This window comes from Cyprinodon tularosa, unplaced genomic scaffold (genome assembly GCF_016077235.1).
Source record: "Cyprinodon tularosa strain WSP-4 unplaced genomic scaffold, ASM1607723v1 ctg98, whole genome shotgun sequence".
NCBI lineage: Eukaryota > Metazoa > Chordata > Actinopteri > Cyprinodontiformes > Cyprinodontidae > Cyprinodon > Cyprinodon tularosa.
Genome location: NW_024039762.1, coordinates 1,102,970 through 1,127,348, shown reverse-complemented (window position 1 = coordinate 1,127,348; position 24,379 = coordinate 1,102,970). Strand labels below are relative to the sequence as shown.

The 24,379-nt window shown below is 39.1% G+C and overlaps 1 protein-coding gene across 1 annotated transcript in view; it reads left to right on the top strand.

Annotated features, from left to right (window-relative positions):
- The window catches only part of prdm5 (PR domain containing 5), an 80,281-nt gene extending 61,974 nt beyond the window's left edge, over positions 1 to 18,307 (top strand). The window contains exons 14-16 of the mRNA XM_038275774.1: positions 869 to 954; positions 7,240 to 7,344; positions 18,041 to 18,307. Of these exons, the coding sequence (XP_038131702.1) occupies positions 869 to 954; positions 7,240 to 7,344; positions 18,041 to 18,205 (356 nt within the window). The 3' untranslated portion in view covers positions 18,206 to 18,307. The remainder of the gene's footprint in view (positions 1 to 868; positions 955 to 7,239; positions 7,345 to 18,040) is intronic.
- The last annotated feature ends 6,072 nt before the right edge of the window (positions 18,308 to 24,379 follow it).

Genomic DNA, 24,379 nt, shown 5'->3' with positions numbered 1-24,379 from the left:
TAGTTCAGTACGTTTATAACCACTCCAGTCTAGAAAAGGAATTTTTAAACTGTTTCCTAAAAAAACCCAGATTAATATCATATTATCACCAATTCAATAAACCTCTAACCAGAACAGCCATTTCTGCAGATGGGGGCTGTCTAATTTATTATCCTTTCGACTCGGGAACTTATTTGATGATCGGTTCGGAAAGATTGAAACAACATTTTTTCCCCCCTAAATGATTAGGTTATTTCTTTAGGGGTCAGCTTTGTGTTGCTTTAATTTCTGCACAGTTCTGTGGGTTATTACCTCCGCTCTCTTCTATAGATCAGCAATCAGCTCTTGGGACTCTTATCAGGCCAGTGGATCAGCACATAGTAAACTAATCCATGTGTCAGTGGAGAGTTTGACTGACAGCCTGTCACTTTCTCTTTGTCATCTGCAGTGTGTGCTCAGATAGGATCTATAAGGCTTAGACCAGAGTGTTTTTGATCCAGCCAGGAGAAGCCAGATCACTCCAAAACTGCTGGCCAGTTGGAGCTCAGATAGCAACCCACAGAGTGTAACCAGCACAAGCTTGAAATCCACAGTGGAAACTTGAATAGTTCTCAAACAGCGGCTTGAAGAGAATGATCCACAAAGGCAGCTTGGTCACATTCATTTTTAAGCTTTTTAGCAACACTTTTTATTAGAAGACACACAGTTATAACAGGAGTTATGCTTTATTGTGTGATTTAAATGACTGCAGATGTTTTTTTCATATTTACTTCTGCATGGTCTGAAGTAGATTTTTATATTTACTCTATAAACTATAAATGTGTTTACCATATTTTTTTGTGTGCATTTTATATATGTAATATTCACCAACATGATTTTCACATTTTAGGTGAGCGCCCATACCAGTGTCCCTACTGCGACAAAGCATTCAGCAAGAACGATGGCCTGAAGATGCACATTCGGACCCATACTCGGGTACGTCTTTTCTCACCACTTATACTAACCCCCCTGTCTCCTTTGTATCATAGTCAATCGCTCAACACTACTGATAGCAAAGAGATTTTGTCACATTTGGTACAATTGTTGAATTGATTTACATTCAGTTGACTGATAGCAAGGGTGCACAACAAACAAATATTTATTAAAAAGCTTAGTGAAGGTGTTGCCTGCGACATAAGAACAGTAACAACCGGGTAGCTACAGAACCCCTTGTACAAGTTCCAGTTTAGATGTTAGATGAATTATCTAAAATTTAATGTTTCAAACTAGTTATTTTGTTGGAAAGAAGAGTTGAACTCATAGATGTGAAGGGCGCTTTATAGGGAAATTTCAAAGGGTGTTATTTGTTGACATGAAACCTTTTTACTTTTGCAACATTAAAGAGAAAGTATATTCATGGCAGAGATCAAGGTTGGTGTAATGGGCTTTATGCACAGCTCCACTACTTCCTGAATTTAAGGTAGCTCCTTTGTTTCCTGTCTTTCATTACTGGACGAACTGATTGATCCAGGTGTGTCTGGCCAGTTACTTAGGTCATACACACTTGGATTAATCAGTGCATCCAATCATGAAAGACAGGAAACAAAGGAGCCTCCTGAAGTTCAGAAAATGGTGGAGTTGTGCATAGAGCCTATTACCAAAACAATCACTTGGCCTAATATAATGAGAGTGCTTAATAAAATTCATTAAAAACACTTACATGGTGTAAGAAACATTGATTTATTAAAACTTAATGCTCAGGGCATTATTAACTTTTGGAATAACTTTTTTAAAAACTTTTTTACACATTCTATTAAACGTTGAACTTGTTAACATTTTATAACTTAGTTTACAGTAGGCAACATATCAATTCAATACAGTTTATTTATATATATATATATATATATAGGGCCAATTCACAACATGTCATCTCAAGGCACTTCACAGTTCACCAGATCATACAGTCAGATGGATTCAAAGTTTTCTGTCTAAGGAAAACCAGTTGATTGCATCGACTCATTGACTTGAAGGCAATCCCTCACACTAAGCATGCTTGTTGTGACAGTGGAGAGGAAAAACTTGCCCTTTACAGGAAGAAACCTCCAGCAGAACCAGGCTCAGTGTGAGCGGCCATCTGCCGAGGCCGACTGGGGTTCAAGGAGACAGAAGCAGAGATACAAATGGCAATAATGACACATCCTGAGCACCGTTGGACAACTGGTGTTATTCTATAACCTGGTTGCACTCAGGTTTGAGACATAGGTGGACCTTACAGACCACATTTGACCTGATTTAGGTTAAATTGGTGTTTATAGTTACCAAAAGTTGTAACTTGGACATGAAGGGTTAAAAATCTTAACTTTGCTTAATTATTTATTTGCAACATATTCCTTGGCCTAAAGATTTAAACCTTGATAAAGACAAAACAAGTTGTGAGACTTTCTTTACAGGAAAATTTACACATCTAAATAATGACGTTCCGGAAGCTGCAGCTTTTTCTCTACATTGATGCTCTCCCATGGGTCAGATGCTCTGTCATGGGTCAGCCTTTTAAAGATGTCTGACTTCCCATATACAGTTATGCTTATTGATAATTCAGTTCAAAACAAATGACAGAACTGTTTAAGGTGATGGTTTAATTATATTCTTACTTTCAGCTTAACTGTTTGAACATTATAAACTTCAAATGTTTCAGCTGCTCACTGTGGAGCTCATCTTACACTGAGACCTGTCTGTGGACATCTGAGCACAAAGAGTAGAAAGAGTCACCCTAAAACAGATAAAACTTAGCCACAGTTACCATTCTTTTTTACCAGAATAATCGTTTGAAGTTTGAAAAGCACTTACATAGTGTCATTAACAACAAAAAACATTTAATACATTGAGTTTTGGGAAAGTTTTCCATCGTCAGCTTGACGCTGACATTTGCAGCCTGTCAGGACAGTTCATTGAAGCGATTTGTTCTTCTTTTAATGCTGTCCAGAGTAAAGTACTTTGCTCTGCGCGTCGCAGTGTGTCAGCAGTGGAGATATCCCGCTCAGGTCGGGCTGACTCCGTAGAAACAGGCAGATGTAATTTTGTAGTGTGCTGCTGATTAAACTGACCGATGTTTTTGCCCTGAATATTCCCAGATCTGTCTTTGCTCACGTTGCTCTGAAATATGGGCTGAACAGTTACAAACAGCAGAGCCGGATGAAGTCACTGCATGTTGAGAAAAACTAATGTCATTTGGCTGAGGGAGCTGCAGCCCACCGTTAATGAACATGTGATTTCAGATGGATGAAGTTGGGGTTTCTTGTGTTTCATTCAGCAAACCACATCCCTGGAAAACTGCAATGGAACATGCCTGATGCAGATATCTGGCCTCTGGTTGTTTTTTATTGTTTAAACTTTTAAAGTTGAATGGATGTTCTCTAATCAGATGTTATGAGTTTTAAAAAGTTGTTTTAGAATTGAGATTTTTGATAGTTTGTGGAGTTAAACAACTATAAACAACATTTTAAATGGAATCATATTAAAGTTGCTTTTTTAATATTCTTTTAAATGCTGATCAATTTTTTTATGGATGGATTCTGACCTTTGTTAAACTCTGACTAGATATTTATTTATCTTTAATCATCAATAAAAACAAGCCCACCTTTGCATTTTATAAATAAACATTAAACGGTATAAATAAAATCAGTGCAAGCTTACAGAGTTTTTAAAGGCATCTCTTAATGTAATGTGAACCACACTGTACAATTTCTGTCTAGCTAAAAAGTTGATATAAGGGTCAGAATTACTGTTAAGTGATAGATTGGGAAGTCCTCAGTTTTTGTTGTTGCACAATAAATAATCCCACAAATCATTGTGATATAAAAACAATATTGTCATTCAAATTGAATCAAATTTGGAAATGAGGACAGTAAACAAGAATGCAAATGTAATTAAGTGAGCTCACATACATTTATTATGTGATTCATTTGTTTATTGATTATTTTCACAGTTCTTCCTATTAACTGTCCCTTAGCTTCCTTTTTCCTGTTAAAGTCCAGCTCCTTGTGGAGGCAGCCTGAGGGAACAGTTCCATAGGTCTCTGTTGGAAATATTTTCTTATTGTCAGGACTCAGAACTGTGGACCCAGAATTTCAAGCAGATAGACATATGTGACTCACAAAGGCCTTTCGCTGGCTGGAATCTCTGCAGAGGGGTAAACTCAGTTTAGTGACCAAGTAAATCCGACAGAGGAAGATTACGAGGGTGTGAGTCACTAACCTTGTTTTAAAGCTCAGTCCGTGCCCAGAAGAAGAAGTGGAATGCACACGGTGAACGTCGTCCAGCGAGTTCCAGGAGCCAAAGCCAAGAAGGCTGCTGAACTGGCTGACGAGCAGAAGCAAGCAGATGAAGGAAGGCAGGAGTTCCCAGAAGGTGAAGCCAAAGTCGATGTGGAAGAGGTTCACAGGAGTCCAGGCCAGAAGATCAGAAATTGAAGAGGTCCCGAAGCGAAATCCAAATCTGGGTCAGGAGATAGATTCAGAGTCGTAAGCAGGCAGAATCCAGCAGGAGTCCGAAGACAGGTCAGGCAAACAGATCAGAACATAAACAAGCAGGTTCAGAGGTCCAAAGGGCAGAACTAGTCAGGATTAGGCAATCAGAACAACAAACATGGTACTCTAGACAACTCTCACCAAAGGCTTGGATAATCTGCAACTGATGACTGGGGGCAAGCAGCTTAAACAGAGGCAGGAGCAGGTGGATAAGGTGAAGAGTAATAAGAAACTGGGCGGAGCTAAGCAGGTGAATAAAATTAACCATTAAGCAAGTCATCAGTGGCAAGACCATGACACCTAAAGCTTTATTGCTTCAAATACCTCTTAATATTTGTCCCCTAGGACCCCCCTGGGAGTTTTTGATTTCAGCAAATCACAGTAAAAATTACAGTATCTTAAGTAAGAGATGCAAAAGAAGCCACAGTTCATTTTGGTTGTATTACTCTAGCTGGTCCTCTTTCGAAGAGGAAATTGTGGATTCTGACAAACAGATGTAATGGTAGCAGCTACACCTGTCTCCTCCTGTGCTGCCATGTTTGTTTTGGTTCTTTCGTGGCTGTATAATCCGTTGTGTACCATGATAGTGCTATGGTACTAGCCAGCTCGTGCTGGGACGTTTCTTGAACAGTTTAAGCATTTGCGGGACAAGATGGATTGTGTTTGTAAATACAGAAATGTTGCAAGAATTCATCTTACAATTGTTATTATGGAAGTATATTTTTAAATATACATAACTATCTACAAATAAATGAAACCATGTTTTTTGACTAATCTTCTGGTATGAACAACCAAAAAGCTCTGTTGTGCTCTAAACCCTGTGAATCTTATTGCATATCTTGTGCAATGCTAACAATCTGCAGTTCAAATTCATTTAAAAGATACTTTATTAAACCTTGAAGGGAAACTAAATGTTGCAGTAACTCATAGGTTTTTTTTTTTCACCATTTGCATTTTTCATTCATGCACGTGCATGTCATTCCCAATTAACTGTAAACAAGTTCTTTCATCTGCATCTTTTCCTCTGCAAAGCGCTCTCTCACATTCCTGGATTTAAACCAACATGTTGCGAATATTGGGGCTGGATTCCCTGCTTGTTTTCCATAAAAATCGTAAGTCTCTATGCGCGAATGTGTATTGAGAAAATATTCCATTCAAAAATTATTTTGAATGGAATAGTTTAATTAGTCATTGTTTGATTTTTATCTTGGTGATATAGTTTTTTCTTTTCTTTCCACTGTGCTACCAGGAGAAAAAAAAATCCCATAGATCACTCCGACCAAGCAGCCTTTCTCCTACAATAACATGGTGATCAATCCTGCAGGGTCCCTGACAGGCTGACACCGCCTTAAGCCATTCTGCCAGCTTGCCTAAAAAAATCCCTCAGTGTGAGCGTGGTTGTTGGTTGCTTACTGACCTGAAGGTTGGTGGTGTAGAGCAGCTTCCTGCTCGCATGCTGCGTTACAAATACCTGCATATTTAATGTGTCATATGAGAAGATCTCCTGCTTTGGACTGAACAAACAAGACTCCATCCCCACATCTCTGGATGGGCTCTTTGTAGAAACTGGTCGGATTCAGAGGAGAGGTCGGGTCAGGGGTCAGAGGCGGAACAGCTGCCAAAGGCTGAAGGTCACCAGGTACAGATGTTTGATGTTACCAGGGTCACACTGGTGCATTGTGGGTCTTACTTCATTCATATGTTCCTTGAACTTTTGAAAGTTTTGTTTTTATGGAGGAGAACATGATTGTGGTCAAAGCTCTGGATTTTTGTGGGAATCTGCATGAAACTGATCAGAACAGAATCTGTTTCCGTGGGGTGGGCTTTTCTCTCACACACAGGGGGCTTTATTTCCATTGTTCCCCTTCACTCTGTCACATGCGGCCAAACAGTCGCATCCTTAAAGCTGCTCACAGGCACACATGCAGTGAACCTGATCTTTACCTCCTTTTGTCTCCTGTGTCACTGGGCACTCCTTGCCCGGCCCACATGATAGCGCCTTTCCCAGGACCCTTGCTTCCTGCATTCACCCCGTTCCCAAGACAACTAAGCCTAAAATGGGTAGAGCCTCTGCTATCAGCCAGACTTGTCAAAAGCAGCTTCCCAAAAGCTGCAGCAGTGGGAACCGACTGCTCGCTATCTCTTTCTCATTTCTTCTTTAAAGTCTTTGAAGTGTCAGCACTGTTTCCCCTCAGAACGAGCCGCACACGCCTACCATCCGCCCTCCTCATCACACATACTGTACACACACACACTCACACATGCATGCTTGTGACAACGCACCCACAGCAAGATAGCCGCTTTGGCTGACTAAGAAGGGCCTCCGAAAGCGGCAGAGGAAATGTTCTTTGGTAAACTGATGAGGTGTGGAGACAGAGGATTGATATGCTACAGCCCTACAGTGCCAGCGCACTGATTCGTGTTCAAAGGGATTTTCTGCTCCTTGTTTTCTTTACTCTTTTTAGGAATGCATGTGTTTTTGATGGCCCCCGTGTTGGCCATTTCCTCCCTGCTGCAGAAGCTTCTCAGCCTTTCTTCTCATATCGTCACCAGAACACAGTGGAGAGTGTGAAAGTGAACCTGGGATACTTCCACATCTTTCCTGCATGCCCGTTAGTTTTTCTCCACGTGTATTTTCCAACATGTGCGTGTCATTACGTGTTTGTTTTCTATTCCCCAGGTTTTGTCCATATGCAATGAAAACTGCCCACGCTTTGCCATAAAATATGCCCTCTTTACATGTGTGTCTCTGCAGGAGAAGCCGTACAAATGCAGCGAGTGCAACAAGGCCTTCAGCCAGAAACGAGGACTGGACGAGCACATGAGGACGCACACGGGAGAGAAACCCTTCCAGTGTGACGTGAGAAGCAGACCGCCTTTCCTTGATTCCTGCCTGTTTTTGTCTCTGTGTTTAAATTTGATGGACCTCTGGCACGAGGCCAGATGTGGAGCTCGGCTAGAGCCAGATAGGGATCTTTCTTCTCCGGAGGGGCAGAGTGGGCCGATCTCACGTAAACACTTTGAGAGGATCAGAGGGATAAATTACTCTCAGCTTATAATACTGCAGAAGTAATAATTATTAACAGAGAAGGGAGTAAAGACACACAAGAGAACTTCCTGTTGGTTTTTAACCTACGGATACTAAACTTTTTCACAGTTGTTTCAAATTTCAGACCTCTTTTTAAACTCTGAAAGAAAAAAACAATATTCAATAATCAGGTGGAGTTTTACCAAAATTCAGACTTTTAATGAGTTGATGAAACATAAGCAAAGATTTCTGGATGAAATTTCAGGATAATTTACAATTATGACCTCTGATACAGTTATTGACTACTGGTGAGGTAATGTCGCTGAGGTTTTTACAGCGATTTCTATTTCTCATCAACCCGGTCGTAAACTGCTTATGCTTGGAGTCATAATGGAGTCGATTCTGAACGCACATGTTTTTTATAGTTAGTGTGACTAACAGTTTCCAAAGATTCTGTTATCTCTGATATAGATCATGGGTGAATTTTAGGTTTTTCTTTGAAATCTTCCCTAAACTCCAAAAGATTATTTTCTTTAGTAGAGTAGCTTTTCATGGCTAACAAGCTGAACTTGGCAGACATGTGCAGCTAAGAGCTATATTTCCATTACCCTAATTGTTAATGTTCTGTTCCTTAAATACAAGATAAAATGCCCCAAAAAACAATGTGACCAAAAATTGTTTACCTCCGTGAACAGCTGGATTACTGGTAAACCATCAGATTGTTTGGATTCGATCTGAAATGGAGAAATCAATGTTTACTTCTTTCCACCTCATACCTTTCCAAACCTCAGTATGGTATAGTTTTGAGTGTGGACTTTTCCTTTAGACTCTTATCTTTATTTCTTTCCACTCTTCACTGCACTATTTTTGATTCCACTATCAAGTTCCACTTTTTTATCCCTCAGATATTTTATTTTTTTTGCACTCAGAGTCTCTATGAGGTGAAAAAAGCTTTTTTTTGTCACTTAAAGTTCAGTTTTCTTTATTCCCTTTCTTTTTTTTTGTTATTTAACAATAATCATTATTTGCTGCAGAACTTCTAAACAGGGTCAAGGACCTTCACATATTTCTATTTCTCCCAGGTATTTCCAACCTCAACCCTGTAAAAAATTCAAGTTCAATTGTTAGATGTATTAAATGAAATAATTAATTACACCGTGCTCCAGTTTCTGCACCTCAAGCTAACTGAGTGTGTGCTGTTAAACTACAACAATTTCTGCATGGGTTGCATTGGAACGGTCTGTGAACCGGGGGGAAGGTAGGTGCATCAATCCAACCTATTCTCATTATGAGTGAGTGTGAAATTGTACGAAAAGTTATGCACCGTAATTTCGTACGTTTTGGACGTCGTAAAACAGCAAGCAACGTAGTTAGAGACATGAATAAGTGATGATTGCACTGTTTTTCCCATTTTTATGTCCGTCCGCGGATCTGCTTTTTTTTTCTGTCTGCCAGCGCATGCGCACTGATGTTGGTTTTCGTACGGTTTCATAATGAGAATATGTTGATCAATTGCATTCAAATAGGTACCACCAAAACAAGTGAATCTCAGATGCTCCTGAGGACTGTGGAAAAAGAAGGACATGATGACCAACAATTAAAAGGAATTCAGACCAAAGCATTGGAGTTCAGATTTGAATGTTTTAAATGTCAAAGGGAGGATTTTAAATAGCGTGCAATATATTAGAGGGAATGGGTTTGGTGTGACAGACTTGGACAGAGATCAATACGTATGAACACTTTTGCTGGTGGTGGAGGCTGAGCTGCAGTTCACTGACAAATAAAGATGGTAAATAGATACTGTTATGAGATTTTGGCCATATGAATAACTGTAAAGCTTAAAGTAGCTCTTAATTAGGCAAGACGATTCAAAGTTCTGTACATAAGAAAAATAAAAGTATATTGCAATTGCACAAAGGTAGCAGGAATAATTATAAAGAGCTAAAGTGAATAATTAAAATAAAATGTATATAGAAATTAATGATAATAGAGCAGATAAAAAATTAAAGGAAAGTTGGACTGACAGCCTAACTAGAAGTGTTTTTATAGCCCAACCTAAGGCCACACTAAACAAATAGGTTTTCAATCCATATTTAAAGCAACTTTAGGGTTCCACTGCTTTTATAGTTTTCTTTCCAGAATAATTGAGCATAAGAACTAAAGCTGCTTCTTTATGTCTGAGTCTGGATATGCAGAATGGATTTTGTCCTCTCAGCTCTTCTGAGAGACCTGAGAGGTCCGAGAGGGTGATCCACAGCAAGTCTTTAATGTAGCCTCTTTAGGGGCTAAGCATTCCATGATTTATAGACTACCGTATTTTCACGACCATAAGGCGCACCGGACTAAAAGGCGCACTCTCAGTTATGTGTCCCATTTCTGTATTTAACACACACATAAGGCGCACCGGACTATAGGGCGCGTTTTTTATATACAGGTACAAGTCCTCTACTACCTTTAAATAGCTCTACTGCGTATTTAAAAATACAGCGGGGGCAAAACTGAGTATGACTGTGCTTTATTCATGTATTTATTACAAAGTATTAATCAAACCTGGCAGCTGGCCGTGAGACAGAGACATCGCAGATGACACAGCGCTGTGGTCACTCCTAAATTAACTTAAAATCCTGAAACTTGCCGACGGAATATGTTCGCTTTTATTGCTGGTATCCTGGTGCCTGCAGCTAAAATTATTTAGATGAAAAACACCTGCCAGCAGCCGCGGTGAACGAAAGGATTTCTCCTGTCGGTGCACCGCTGGTATGTGGGGGTCTGAGCGCCTCCGACAGAAATAGATAATCTGGATGAACTGACTGCAATTATTAAGTTTTCAGGTGGCCTTTCTCACTTAAAAACATATTAAAACTACTTTATTCCAACTGATCACAGCAAATATAGCTGCAAGATTTAGATTATTTAGATGAAAAAACACCTGCCAGCCACCGCACTGAAGAGGAGGAGGAGACCAGAGGCTGCTGTTGAATTAAGTTTTCAGGTAGAAAAATAGAGCGGGAGCAAACCTGAGTATGATTGTGCTTTATTCATGTATTTATTACAAAGTATTAATCAAACCCATCAAAGTCATCATCCTCTGTTATCCTCAGCATTCCTCTGAATAAAACAGCTGCGCTAAATCAGACATGCCAGTTTCCCCTTTTTCTGCGCTGTCAGTCACTTTCCGTGCAGCGCAGCTCCTCAGAAATAATGCCGGCTTTTGCAAAAGCTTGAACAACAGAGCCAGCAGACACGTTAGTCCAAGCATCTACAATCCATCCGCAAACGGTGGCGTAACTTGCACGGCGCTGCCTTCCATTTATCATGAAACTGTGGTCTCATCCATCGCTCCCACGCCGCTCGCAGCCTTACTGTGAACGGCCGCTCCACACCGATGTCAAGCGGTTGAAGTTCCTTTGTCAGACCCCCGGGATAACGGCGAGCACAGCGTTCATTTGATTCATCTTTTTTTCACATCGGCTGTGAGATGGGCACGCAGCGATGGTGATGCGTGGAAAAAAGCACCTGGTCTCCTCACATATACCTGCCTTTCATCATCTCCTTATTCATCCAGCCTTTTTCATTTGCGTTAATATCATGTCATCAGAGCGCTGTCTGTCTCCCAGCCAGCTCCCAGATCAGCTTCTCTGATTGGTTGATGCGGCGCGTCCAGCAGCAAAACTTCAATTTTTCCATCTGAGCTGCAGCAGCGCGTTGGCGGTGCGTCAGATGCTTAAACGCTCCCGACGTGCTGCACCAAAACGCGCTGCAGGACCTTTTGCTGCACCTATATGCGCGTCAACCATTGACTTTGCATGTAAACTCGCTGCTTCTGCTGCACCTGCTGGGTCCGGCGATGTCGAGCGGTTGAACAGCGAGCACAGCGTTAATTTGTTTCCCCATGTTTTTCACATCAGCTGTGAGATGGGCACGCATGGAGTTACAGATTAATGGTGATGAGTGGGAAAAAAACAGCTGGTCTCCTTACATTCAGCCACTCTTTCATCATCTCCTCAATGAGGAGGTCTCAAAAGTCGCAGTTACAACACACATAAGGCGCACCGCACCATAGGGCGCACCGCACATTTTGAGGAAAAAAAAAAGACGTTTAAGTGCGCCTTATAGTCGTGAAAATACGGTAACAGAAGTATTTTAAAGTCTATTCTCTGAGATATGAGAAGTCAGTGGAAGGACATAAAAACTTAGGTGATGTGCTCCACTTTCTTAGTTTCAGTGAGGACGTAGGCAGCAGCATTCTGGATCAGCTGCAGCTGTCCGATCACTTTACTCTAAAGGTCCAGGATTAACTGGCGGTGTGCTGACTTTTGAACGCTCTTTCCAAACATAGTTTCTTCAGTTTTTTTTTTATTCAGCTGTGTAGTAACCAAACTTCTAAGTTAGGCTAAGAGGATCTTAAGTAGAGAAGGTGGCTGTAACAGCAAGAGCTGTTTGGCAGATGCTCAGCTTGAATAATGACATAAATTAAAAACTTCTTTAACTATCATTCAATTAAATATATGGAGATAAGATCAACTTTATCCTCCTTATACAGAGAGAGATTCAGTTTAGCAGTTGGACAGGTTCACGACGCACCTGTATACCCCCAATATAGTGTGCATAGAAGGAAGATGTAAAAGGGAAAGATTTTATGTTGGCCATTTTGCAAAATAGAACTGCTTTATACAAGCAGGCCATCACAATAAAATAGTGACAGTTGGTGTCTATGTTGATATCAAAAAGATGAAGTCGTGAAACTATCATTTATGTCGGGATAACATAACAATCAGAAAGCTAAAATTGGAGGAATTAAACAAGGTATTTCTTATCTCAATAATTGGTTTATTTATCTCCATGGGTGCATTTATATTTCAGTTGTTTTGTTTCTCATATCAACCAATGAAGGCTCTTAGAAGACATCATCACACCTGGTAAATGGACAAAACCACATCACCTTTACAAAGATAAACATTGCTACTGGCTCCTTGCTTAGAGATGCTCTTAGCGGCTATCTGAATCACTCCTCAGCTAAGAATGCTTTGCAGGTATTTTTAGGCTAAGATAGTCGCAGCCTGAGGGGATTCCTTGTGAATACATACCCTGGAGTTTGAAAAGGCATCAAAGAAGAACTTTGAAGGCTTATTCTTGGTCATTTTTCAGATGGCAACATCGGAAAAGAAATTTTGTAAACAGGCGTGCCAAGTCATTTTTTAAAAACACTTACCCTACCAAACACTTTTTCCAAACGTTCCTAATGGGTCTAGGTTACCGCTGCCAGTAAAACCCTAATAACATATGATTCTTCTGATTTTAGATTTTTTTTTACAAGTCAGTCTGAAGATATTAACAGTAGCAGATCCCTTACTTTTATTATGTTTTTGCAAAACTATAAATTGTATATACACTAATATTCAATGGAGTTTGTACATTTTCACACTCGTAGCAAAAACTGATGTTGAGACTGAAAAAAAAGATTTTGAATGAAAACAGTTTGTCATTATATAGATAAAAACAAATTGACCTTTGGAAAATTATTTCTCTTTCAGAAAAATACTTTTACTCTCAAATATTGTTTTTTTTTTTTGCAATCAGAGTGAAAAAAAAATTCTCTCAAAAGTGGATTTCTCTCTCAAAATTTTTTTTTTACTCTCTAAAGACAAATATTTGCTCTTGATTCAGGATTTTTCTTTGATGTGTAAAACGGCAGTCCTGTATTCCAATTGGCCAGTTTTAAAAGAACTGACAGCTGATTGGTGATTTTAATTGTGTTCTAGATGAGCAGCGCTTTGTCTGGAACCTGGATGGGAGCTAATGGCTGTATTGTGTTTCTAAGAGTGTTATTGTGTATTTTCCACCAGTAGGTTCCATAACACAGACCCAAAGCCAGCCATCTCCTTCAGTTGCAGACAGCTCTGTCCAGCTTCACAACAGACTTTTGACCCCGCCCATCAGCACAGCCGTAAGCTCTCGTCCACATCCCAGGCGAAGCGCTGCTCATCTCCAACGCATCTAATATCACCGATTCTGTTGAGAGTCAATGACAAAATATTTCCTCTCAAAAAAAATTTTTCAATGTCAAATAACATGAATTTTTGCTATCAGTGTGAAAATATGTTCACTCCAAATTTTTTGTTTCACTTTTATGGTTATTTTCCCCTTTTAGATCACTTTTTTCTTCAATTTGATACAAAAATTAATTAACCTAAAAAATTCATGATAAAAAACATAAATAGAAGCTTAAAATGAAAAGAAATAAATCTGAATAATGTGTTTAAATTAATTAAGTGGCTAAATTGAAAAAAAACAAAACTTTTTAATAATGATCCAGTTTAATAAATAGGACTGTATTTTCCCTGTTCTGTAGTTGAAGAATCGGCTAAAAGGGTTAAAACTGAGGACATAAAACTGACAAAAAAGAGTCAGTGAGTCTTTAAACTCTTTTTTCTGCACAATATAGAAAAACTGAGGCTTTTTATTCCTAAATGACCATCAGTAGAAGGTGAACGCTATATATTTGAATAATTGTTTCAGATTCAAAACCCAGAGAGCTTTAAAACAGAAAACCCATCTTCCCAGAGACTCATCTGATGTTATATTTAAAGGCCACAAAATCAGCATCCCACTCACTGACAATTAGGCATCACCACAAGAGCTCCCCCAATGATATCAAACACTCATCCGGCTTCTTTTTCCAGCCCCAGAAGAGACATTTCCGTGTAATTAATTTGATCCCAAAACCAGTGGAAATAAGAGGACATGTGGGTTTTATTAGAGGCGGTTTATTTTGAGCCAGACAAAGGGATTGCTCGCTTCCAGAAACTTTCTGGACATAGAAAGAGCTGCCGATTCAGCTCCTGTCAAAAATTACTGAAATGTCGAAGCATTCCCAATTACATCTGGCCTGGAGTGAGATGCACATCAGCTCTCTGCCACTTCTTCAGTCCAAAAAAACTGAAATATCCGACAGACATTGGGTCTGTTTTGCAGATTGTTGAGCCATGTTTGGTAACAGCCAGGTATCACATCATTGTAGATATCCCATGTAATCCGCTTTTCTATCAGAGCTTCTCTATAATGCTGTACAGACACAGATGTATGCTGTCTGACTTTCTAAATGTAGTTCGCAGATGGAGCCGTGGACACATGCTGAGATTCTCCCAGCTTAATGTCAAAATGGAATTCCGGCCAATGCTGGATTATCCTGATTGATACAGGGGGGCAGGAGTCATCAGAGCAAAATGACTTATTTAGGATAAGTGTTAAAGTAGTGTACAATCCCTCCCAAAACTGATGGAGGGGGGTTCTCATACTTTCTGTCTTCTTTATAACTGAGTCTGTATCACTAAGTTTGTGTGTCTGTTAGACGTCTAAACCCTGCTGTCACTGAGGAGCTCCCGGAATAGAAGCAGCAGTTATGGCGCCTCACACAAGCTTTCTGGCCCAAACACAAACTTTGATGTCTTTTAATGAGATTATACATGTAGCAAATGATTGTAAAGTGGAAATAAAAGGATACATGATATGGTTTTAAAGATAAAATCTAAAATTATGAATAATCTGTAAAATTGTGTTAATAATTCTATTTAAGGATGACTCTGAATAAGATCTAGTGCTACATATTGGCTGTTTCTGAACATCAACCCTAACCACTAAATCCCTCAATCACTATATAGACAGGGGGTTATATAGTGAACTTTATAGTGATCTCATTAATTTACAGTTCGGACAGATGATCACTACTTTTTGCTCCCCGTTGGTCACGTAACTCTGCCTCACGGTGCCTACGCCATCTCCACCACAACAAATCCCATGGGGCTTTGTGAGGAGACTCTCACTTATCAATCTGGGATATATCTACTTGTCTAGTGACCATTGATGATCACTACTTCTGAAGGTGCATTGTGGGAAATTTTGAGTCCACTACTTTTTCATCCACTAGATGTTCGGACACTCGTTTTCAATGATTGCAATGATTGCATACTTTATTGTTGTAGTGAAGTGTGGCAGTTCTAGATCAAATTTACTGGGATGGGGCCAGTGTTTTTTTTTGTTTGTTTTGTTTTTGTTTATAGAGGCACATAACATATATATTAAAAAAAAAAAATTAAAAACAGTGCAGTTCATCCTCTATCCTCCAATATTTTAAGTGACCCAAAGAGTTACTTGTGGTTCTGGAGCTGCTGGTTTCAAATCTCTAATCTGGAAGCAGAAAACAGTGATTCAGTCTCAATACAGGTGAGGCTAAAAGTGCAGCACCTAATTGTTTTAATCACTGTTAAGGTAAACTAATAAATGTTATGGTTTCTGGGCCAGGAATATTATCCTGGTTTAGTATCTTATCTTCGGTACAGAGGCCATAACAGGGACTGGTCAGCCCCCTACCAAAAGCAGCCATACAAGCACATTTTCTACTTGACATAATGGCCGAATACATAAGGAACCCGGTCATATATATATATATATATATATATATATATATATATATATATATATATATATATATATATATATATATATATGCACTATATATTCCCACTCTATATATAGAGCATTATTATATAGTGGACTTTATAGTGAACTCAGTTAACTGACTATTTAGATCGATGATCACTGCTTTTTGCTCTATTGGTCACGTAACTTATCTTCCTCTGCATGATGCCTGGCTGCGCCATCTTTGTTATTAGTCACCACTATCGGGTAGTGACAGCAAGCCAAGGGGAATACAAATCCCATGATGCTTTGCGAGGAGAGCATGACCATGACCATGGATGATAACTACTTATCAAGGTGCATTGTGGGAAATTACACAATGTGGGAGTCCACTACTTTTTCATCCACTAGACGTTTGGACACAGCCTGAGTAGGTTCTGGCTAGCAGAGCGGGCCGAGGCTCTGGACAGGAGAACAGCAGGGAGGGGGTCAAGCGGAGACAAGAGAGGAATCTAAACCCAAATCTAATCAACCTTTCAATCTTTATTTAAATTAAATTACATTCAAAGATACTTTATTGACCTGAGAGGGAAATTAAATTAACTGGGTTTTTCTTCAACTATTTGTTGTACATGTTAATACCTGAAGGGTTTTTCTTGCCCTGTATCTAGAGAAGCCTTTGACTGAAGACACTTGACTTTTGAAGAGTAGTCTTTAATAAAGTTCTTTAAATATTAAAAAACAAATGTCAACAACCTCTTAGGAATATCTAGACAGGTCAGTGGGAAGGTTGTGAAAGTATTTACCATAGGGTTGGATTCCAAAGGTCTTAAATTGTTAATCAGGCCTAGTAATTAGGGCATTGTGCTTGAAATTCAGAGGTTCTGAGTTCAATCCCATCTCCTACAGACTGCCACTCTGGGTCCCTGAGCAAGATCCTTAACCCCACACTGCTCCCCCGGGCACCGCACAATGGCATCCCCCACTGCTACCAACGGGATGGGTTAAATGCAGAGAATGAATTTCCTTGCTTTGTACATGTAACAATGTAATGACAATAAAAAGGCTGAAAAAAAGAAGAATCGCGATGATTGAAATAAACATCAACTAATTTAGTAATGGATTTATTGTTATCAGGATTAATATCGACTCTTAAACATGCCATTAGCTAAGAAAACAACAAATTCTCCCATTTAATCCATCCCCTTGGGGTGCAGAGGTAAATTTCTCCAATCTGACATCAAAAACTTTTAAAAATAACCAAACATTTTACTTTCATGATGAAAAACAATGCTTTGTCCATCATTATTTTCCATCCAGAACTCCTTAAGTCTTCCGGATAGAGTGTTTTAGCCGTCTAATTAATACCCCAAAAAAAAAATAAACAGATTAATTGATTTTCTAAATATTCATTTGTTGCAGCCCTTCTTCCAGAGCAAAATACCAAGGATTGTAGATCCAAGCTTAGCTTCAGTGAATTACTGTTGAGCCATAACAATTGATCTTTAAAGTTTTAATAGGGAGAGAAATGTGCTAATTGCACCATACTCTGGACACAGTGGTATATGGTGGCAACATTATGCTGTGGGGATGCTTTTGACCAACAGAGGCAGGAAAGCTGGTCAGAGATGATGTGAATCTGGAAGGAGATAAACCAACAGTTATCATGGAAGAAAAGATGCAGAAAAGCAGAGGCTGAGTCAGAGGGTTTTTCTTTCTGCAGAATGGAAAACAAACAACAAGATCTAAATCCAATTTAGAATATTTGATTTTCTTTTACTTTTTACCTTCAGTCTAACCTATTTGAAAAAAAAAATTAGCAAACATTTAAATACATGTGCAAAGCTGGTAAAGACATACCCAAGGAGAGTTTCAGCAGTATTTACACAAAAAGGTGGTTATTTCTTAGCATGAACACAAAAGCATTCTAACTGATTTTTATCTGTAAAAATGTTTGCAAACCATATGTTAACATTATTTTACATCATATAAAATAGATGCTTTGAAAATTGTTGCTGTAAAGGGACATTAAAAAATAATTTTGCATGTAGAGTTTTCATTATGCTGTTATCATAAGACTTCTGAGCTTTTGCTTGTCTTGTTCTTTTAGGTGTGCGATCTGTCATTTAGCCTGAAGAAGATGCTCAGCAGACATAAGCTGACTCACAACCCCAACCGGCCCATGGCGGAGTGCCAGCTCTGCCACAAGAAGTTCACCCGGAACGACTACCTCAAAGTCCACATGGAGAATGTCCACGGGGAGACAGAGAGCTAAAGCCAATTACAAGAGCACAAATCAGATCCTTAAGATAAAGTTCTGCCTCGTGTTTTACGTAGCAGAAAAGTCTGAACATGCAGCGTGTAGAGATGGACATCAAGACAGGCATGTTAAAATTGAAACCAAGACTCTTTGTCTAATTTTTTTCCCCCATCATCCTGTTTCTTCATTATTTTTAATTTTTGAACAAACTCATTCCCATATGCTATATATGCCTCTGGAGCCGCTGAGTCTGCTCCCAGGAATGTCTTGCATTTCACATCCAATCCTCCAGACGTCTTAGCAGTATTGCTCTGTGTACCATTCCAACTGAGCCTGTTGTACCTCGATGTGTGTTTGTGGCCTGTTGCCAAGTGCTGAAGAAAACCAGCAAGCAGATTCCTTGTTAGGGTCCTTTTATCCTTCTACCCCAACACCTGCTCATAGAGAAGTCAAACTAATGGACAAAATCCATCCCCATCGTTTTGGGGGCTGTATTGTACAAGTGATGGAACTGGATTGTTGAATGGAGCTCTAAAATAAGGAAGATGCTGCATGATTTACTTTGGCTAAAAAAAATTTTTTCAGTTGCTTTTTTACCATAAAATTTGGAAAACAAAACTTTTTTATGATTTCAATTTGCAGCTTTTTCATTGTAAACATACTTGTTAGCGTAGCTAAAATTGGATCCAGGTGTTAAAAATATCTATTTTGGCATGTTCAATCTGGATTGGTTGATGGGATATTTAGGGTTAGAGAAACACAGTTGTTGGTTGTGAATTTGGGTTCAGTTTGTTACATGTTTTAGAAACCCTAAGCTACTGCTGAGAACAGGATCCCTATAGCATGATGCTGCCTTCACCATGCTTCGCACATGGTTAAACAGAGATGTGCAATTTAAATCTGATTTACACCTTGGCACCTTCTTTTTCCGTGTTCCTTACTTGTCCTATGGGATTAGCTTCCTTTTTTAATCTCCCACTGAGTCCAGTGGAAGATCCGATTTGTGATTTACACAACTAAAAACTGCCCTGTCAATAGATTTTGTTTGTCCACTGAGCTGATGTCATTTAGCACATTTCTGAGACTGAACAAGTGGATTTTACAGACTTATATATATTTTCTGTTCCCCTCAACAGTTAAGGACTACTTTGCTTTTTTTTAGTACATAAAATCCCACAAAAATGTCTTAAAGTTTGTTGTTTTCTGTGAAAAAATCTAAAAAGTTTATTAAGTATGTATAGTTGAGGAAGTGTTCTGTGTTCTCTGTCTGCTCTCAGCAGATTTGGTTTGAACGTCATGACTGGCTTAAGATGAATGGATTCTGGGTTCAAAAGATGTTTTTTTGGCCACATATTTGTGGACAAATGTTTTTTTCTCTTAAAGAACTAAAGAAGAACCAAACAACTATTTTTGTTTTCTCTTTAAACTTTATTTCGCTATAAATTTCCCAGGATGTTGTGCCTTATAAACTGTTTACATGGTTTTATGATAATCTTTGTTCAATACATTGTTTTATATATTTCATGAGAGTCTGTCTTCTTTTGCCATTATTTTTCCTCTTCCTTCCTCGTTCTGTACTCTCATGATTAATCCCCAGTTTTCCAGCTGTTTATTCTACATCTGGAAAATGTGGATTGTCATTTCACACTTTTGTGTTTTCAGATGTATGAAACCTCATCACCTACCAAACGTCCATTTCCCCCCACTTATTCTAATTATGTGTTTGTGAACTGTTGACATTGAAGGGGGAAATGGGGGAAAAATGGCTTTGAGAGTTGATTAAAAGCGTTAATTTCTCGTTAATCTAACCCCTATTCTTAGGCTGGCAGTCTGATGGGAGTGGAGGCTAATTAAGGCTCTTTTTTCCCTCTCTTTCTGAGACCACAGTCACCACTCGCCTGATCTGTAAAGCCACACACTAAAGAGCGCCTCTGATGGTTTCTCTCTGTGGATGCGGAGACTCTTTCTCACGTCCATCCCCCCACAGCAGCTCTTTTGGTATCTCCACTCTGAAATCTTTGAGAATCTCATGAGCAGTAAATTAATTGGGAAAGTTCTTCTCATCATACTGCCTGTTGTTCAAGCTTAATAAATCTGTGCATCGTTGCTCTTGACTTCCAAAAAACATCAACGATTATAGGATTATTTTTGTGTGACTGTTTGCTCAACAGCTAAATAATTTTTGCACCTCATGTTCAATTAAATCAGAGGAAATAGTCCTGGAACAGAAACTTCAGGATTTGTCCAAGTTAGCCTCGTCTCTCCAATCACAGGCAATCCCCCCACTAGATTTGGGTTCACCATTTGGCAATGAGGGCCGCAGCTTGCTGACCATGTTTCTGCCCAACTGCTGCTCTTTAGCAGTGAAACCTCCTGCTCATACTGATTATCTCTGAAGATTTGAGTGGCATTTATGATGCATCTTGCAAATAAATAGATGCAGGACTTTGCAACAGTAAATGGTTTTATTTGAATGTCACAATTATTAATGTCTCACCATTTTTCTTGGTCTCTGGGAAAAACAAGCTGATTCACTTTTGGGTAGATTTAGAAAAACTAACCTTGTTTTACTTATTGAATGACAGATATATGGAAATACAAAGCTACCAGAGGAATAAGTTAAGAATGGGTATGGTATAGTCCGACTTTTCACCATACAACCATTACACTATTAAAGATAACTTACTGCTGCACGGTGGAGCAGGTTGTAGCATTGTTGCCTTGCAGAAAGAAAATTTCTATTTAAAGAAAAATCATGTCTTAAAATCTGTTTTTTTTTTGTTATCTTTAATTCAATTCAGTTTATTTATATAGCGCCAATTCACAATACAAGTCATATCAAGGGACTTTACAGTTTAACCAGATCATACAGTCAAAGTGATTCAAAGTTTTCTATCTAAGGAAAACCAGTTGATTACATCAAATCATTGACTTAAATACAATGCCTCATCTTATCCAGGCCAGTTAATTATACGTCAGCTTGTGCACCTACATTGGGCCAATCATATATCAACAGTCATCTGTCAATCAGTTTTTTTCAATCATAGCAACTTCATATGTCTTAGCTAATATACGCAACGGTTGAAATAATAATCATTTCCTTTCCCATTGAGTTCCGTCCCAGTGTTCACGGGGATGGACGTCTGTGTCTTCAGCAGGCGTAGAGCTAACAGAACTGGCAGCGTTGAGAGGCAAGGGCTCAAACATGTACGGCTGGAAGCCTTCTACACCAAACCAAGCTTCTGCCACCCTGGCGTCCTTTTCCACAACATCTTCGTCCCCGCTTTCCTCCTCTAAATAAAAAATGTATGACAGAGGAGACTCATCCACGACCTCCAACACAAAACTCCTCTTGCATGTTTCCACTGTCCATAGCGTTCCTTGACAGTGTCGTTTCTAAGTGCTATTTGGTCCAATGTAATTTCCCATTGGGAACCTACTAGCACTAAGTTGCTAACTGGTTAGCAAAATACTTCCCAGAAACCGGCTACAATCAAACTTGCTTGCGAACCTTCCGCCACAACAATGTGATAGTCAACCAATCACATTCATTTTATTCACTCATGTACAGTCAGGCAGCACTCAGGATCATTTGGAAATGCAACGGTTGGAACAGCCGTTTCCCTACGACTTTAAGAACGTATAGGATACACTGTTTGATCGCCATACAGGCTGCTGCTACCGTTAGGCGACATGTCTAGAAATTTCTCAGCCTTAGTGGTGTAGCTTTTTTTAAATTTACATTTTATTTATTTTCCTGGAACATGACATTTCAAAACTTTAGACAGGTGCATCTAATAGGAGAACATGAAAATCTGTCTAAGTCTCAGAAAACATCAAGAAAGAACAAAAAAAGGGAAGTTGTGATGGAGACACTTAACAACCAGATAGCTTGGTACAACAAATAAGAATTGCGTTTGGGATTATATGGTTTTACACAAAGTCCAATATTGCAGGCTGTACACACTTAGCCCATTTTGACCAAATTCTATAAAAAAAGCTTTTTTTTTAATAATGAGAGAAAACATAATCTTTTACATTACATACATTTAATGCACAATAGCAAATCATTCTTCAATGGTAGCCATTTTTACGTTTCACATGATTTGACAGTAAAAAGACCAAAGAATTTTCTATCATTTCTATTCATATTTTGTTGTACAGCACACATATACACAACGTTTAAAGTGTATTTAAAAGGTATCATAATTGCAAAGACATGTTATGGGTGATTGTCTATGTCCCCCCAGAAATGTCCAGTAAAATGGAACCCTCAAATGATGGCTGCCCTGGTACTACAGCAGTGCAGCTTTTGTATGCATTCTATATAAAACATCCAGAGAGGAAACCATAGCACCTTAAGTCAGAGTATCTTCCTCATCCTTCTTAATCTCTGGAGGATATGCAAATGTTTAAGGGAGTATAACTTAGCTTTTTAGAGCCTGCTTTCTCTGTCAGTGCTCTGCCATCACTTGTTTAATATTAGTTAATTAGCATAATAATTCATTCAGGGGGCTTTCCTACTGACCTATTGTTGTCCATTCCAATCTCTCCTTTCTTAAACCCTCTGTGCATCCAAGCCTGCATGTGTCCGTCTTGATGGGTGTACCATGCCAAAGCTCCTAGTCAATGTGTTTCTAATTACATGTTTTTACTGGAAGCCCCAGTTTCCTGTGTTGCCTCCCCGTTTGTGAGTGTGGGCTAGACTGGGCTCCGACCAGCGTCCACAGAGCCGAACGCCGGCCCCGCCCACTGAGCAGGAGTATCATTACCACGCCAGTCCTGGTTTATGGTGAGCCACTGTCACGTTAGGAATTACCAAGACACGCTTGTCTGACCCCTTTGTTTGGCAGGCGTTGCGGGGCAACAGGTAGGTTTACCCCTCGATGGACCAGAGTAATATGGAATGTGTGCCCGGCGTTGAGTGCCATGTCGAAGGATTTCAATAATGTGGGACAGGGTGTGTTTAGGTATTCTGGGCTTTTACCATTTTTTTTTTTTTTTTTTTTTAGGACTGACAGACAGATCTGTCAAGGCCATATTATTTTGGAGACGGTGGCTGTGGGATACCTAAAAAGCTCTGAGTCTGATAAAGATATGATAATTAAATGTCTGAGACCAAATCACTATACTGAGGGGAAACTCCCTCATCTGGAGATAAGCATCCATTCTGTCTACAATATTGACCTCATCCTGTTTCAATTACTTTACAAATATGATCCTTATCTGATCTTCAGACTGTACTTCAGGCAAAACAACAAGGAATTAGGTTAGGTAGACAGGGATGTTTTTTCATTAGGAGGAAATTGGTAGAGGAGCTACCATTAGACAGCGCCTAAGTGCTGCCTACCTCCATCCCACTCAATATTTAGTCTTGCAGTTTGGCCTTTTTTCATCAAGAAAATTGCTAAATTTGAATAAACTCCCACATATTTGCAAAAAAGTTGTTACGCTTGCTTGAGGTGTTTTTTTTTTGGGGCTTTTTTTGAAAAAAGGTTAATGTGCAAAACAGTAGATGGAAACACTTTTTTAGAACCTGCTGTTATGTAGCTTTTTTAGCTCCAACCCTAAGTTTTACCTGACTGATCAGCTGTTCCTGCTGTCAAGTCTTCCTGAATTACCCTATTATACACATAAACATGGCTGGAAGCAAAATCGCCATTACTAACTAACATGTTAACGAAAGAGCAACTTGTTCAATAACAATCCATCATTCATCCAAACTTTCCTTCATTAGCAGCTGGCTACCTCAAGTGTTAAGTTATATTATGGTATATAGTTTATAACCTACAGAAAGAATAAAAAACAAAATGCAGATAAACATATTTTAATCATATTTTTCCGGACTACTCTGAGCATGTCCGATGATGACATCACACAAGCTGTTTAACAGAGAAAATGTAAAAAGCATCAAAATTGTCTCAGAAAAGTCATAAAATATTTTTTAAAGTTTATTAGCATTCTTAAATGAATTAAGGATAAAAATAAGTCATTTTCGTGCTCAAATGAGCTGATGGTACGGATCGTGCTTCTGGGTATCAACGGTTAGTGACACCTTTATCACAGCCATGTGTGATGACGTCTTGTGGACGATGACGTATGACGACATTATGCTTCGCATTGCTTGAATAATTTGCTTTAAATTAAATGGAAGCACAGTTAATTGGCCTTTTCTTTCTTTTTTTTTTA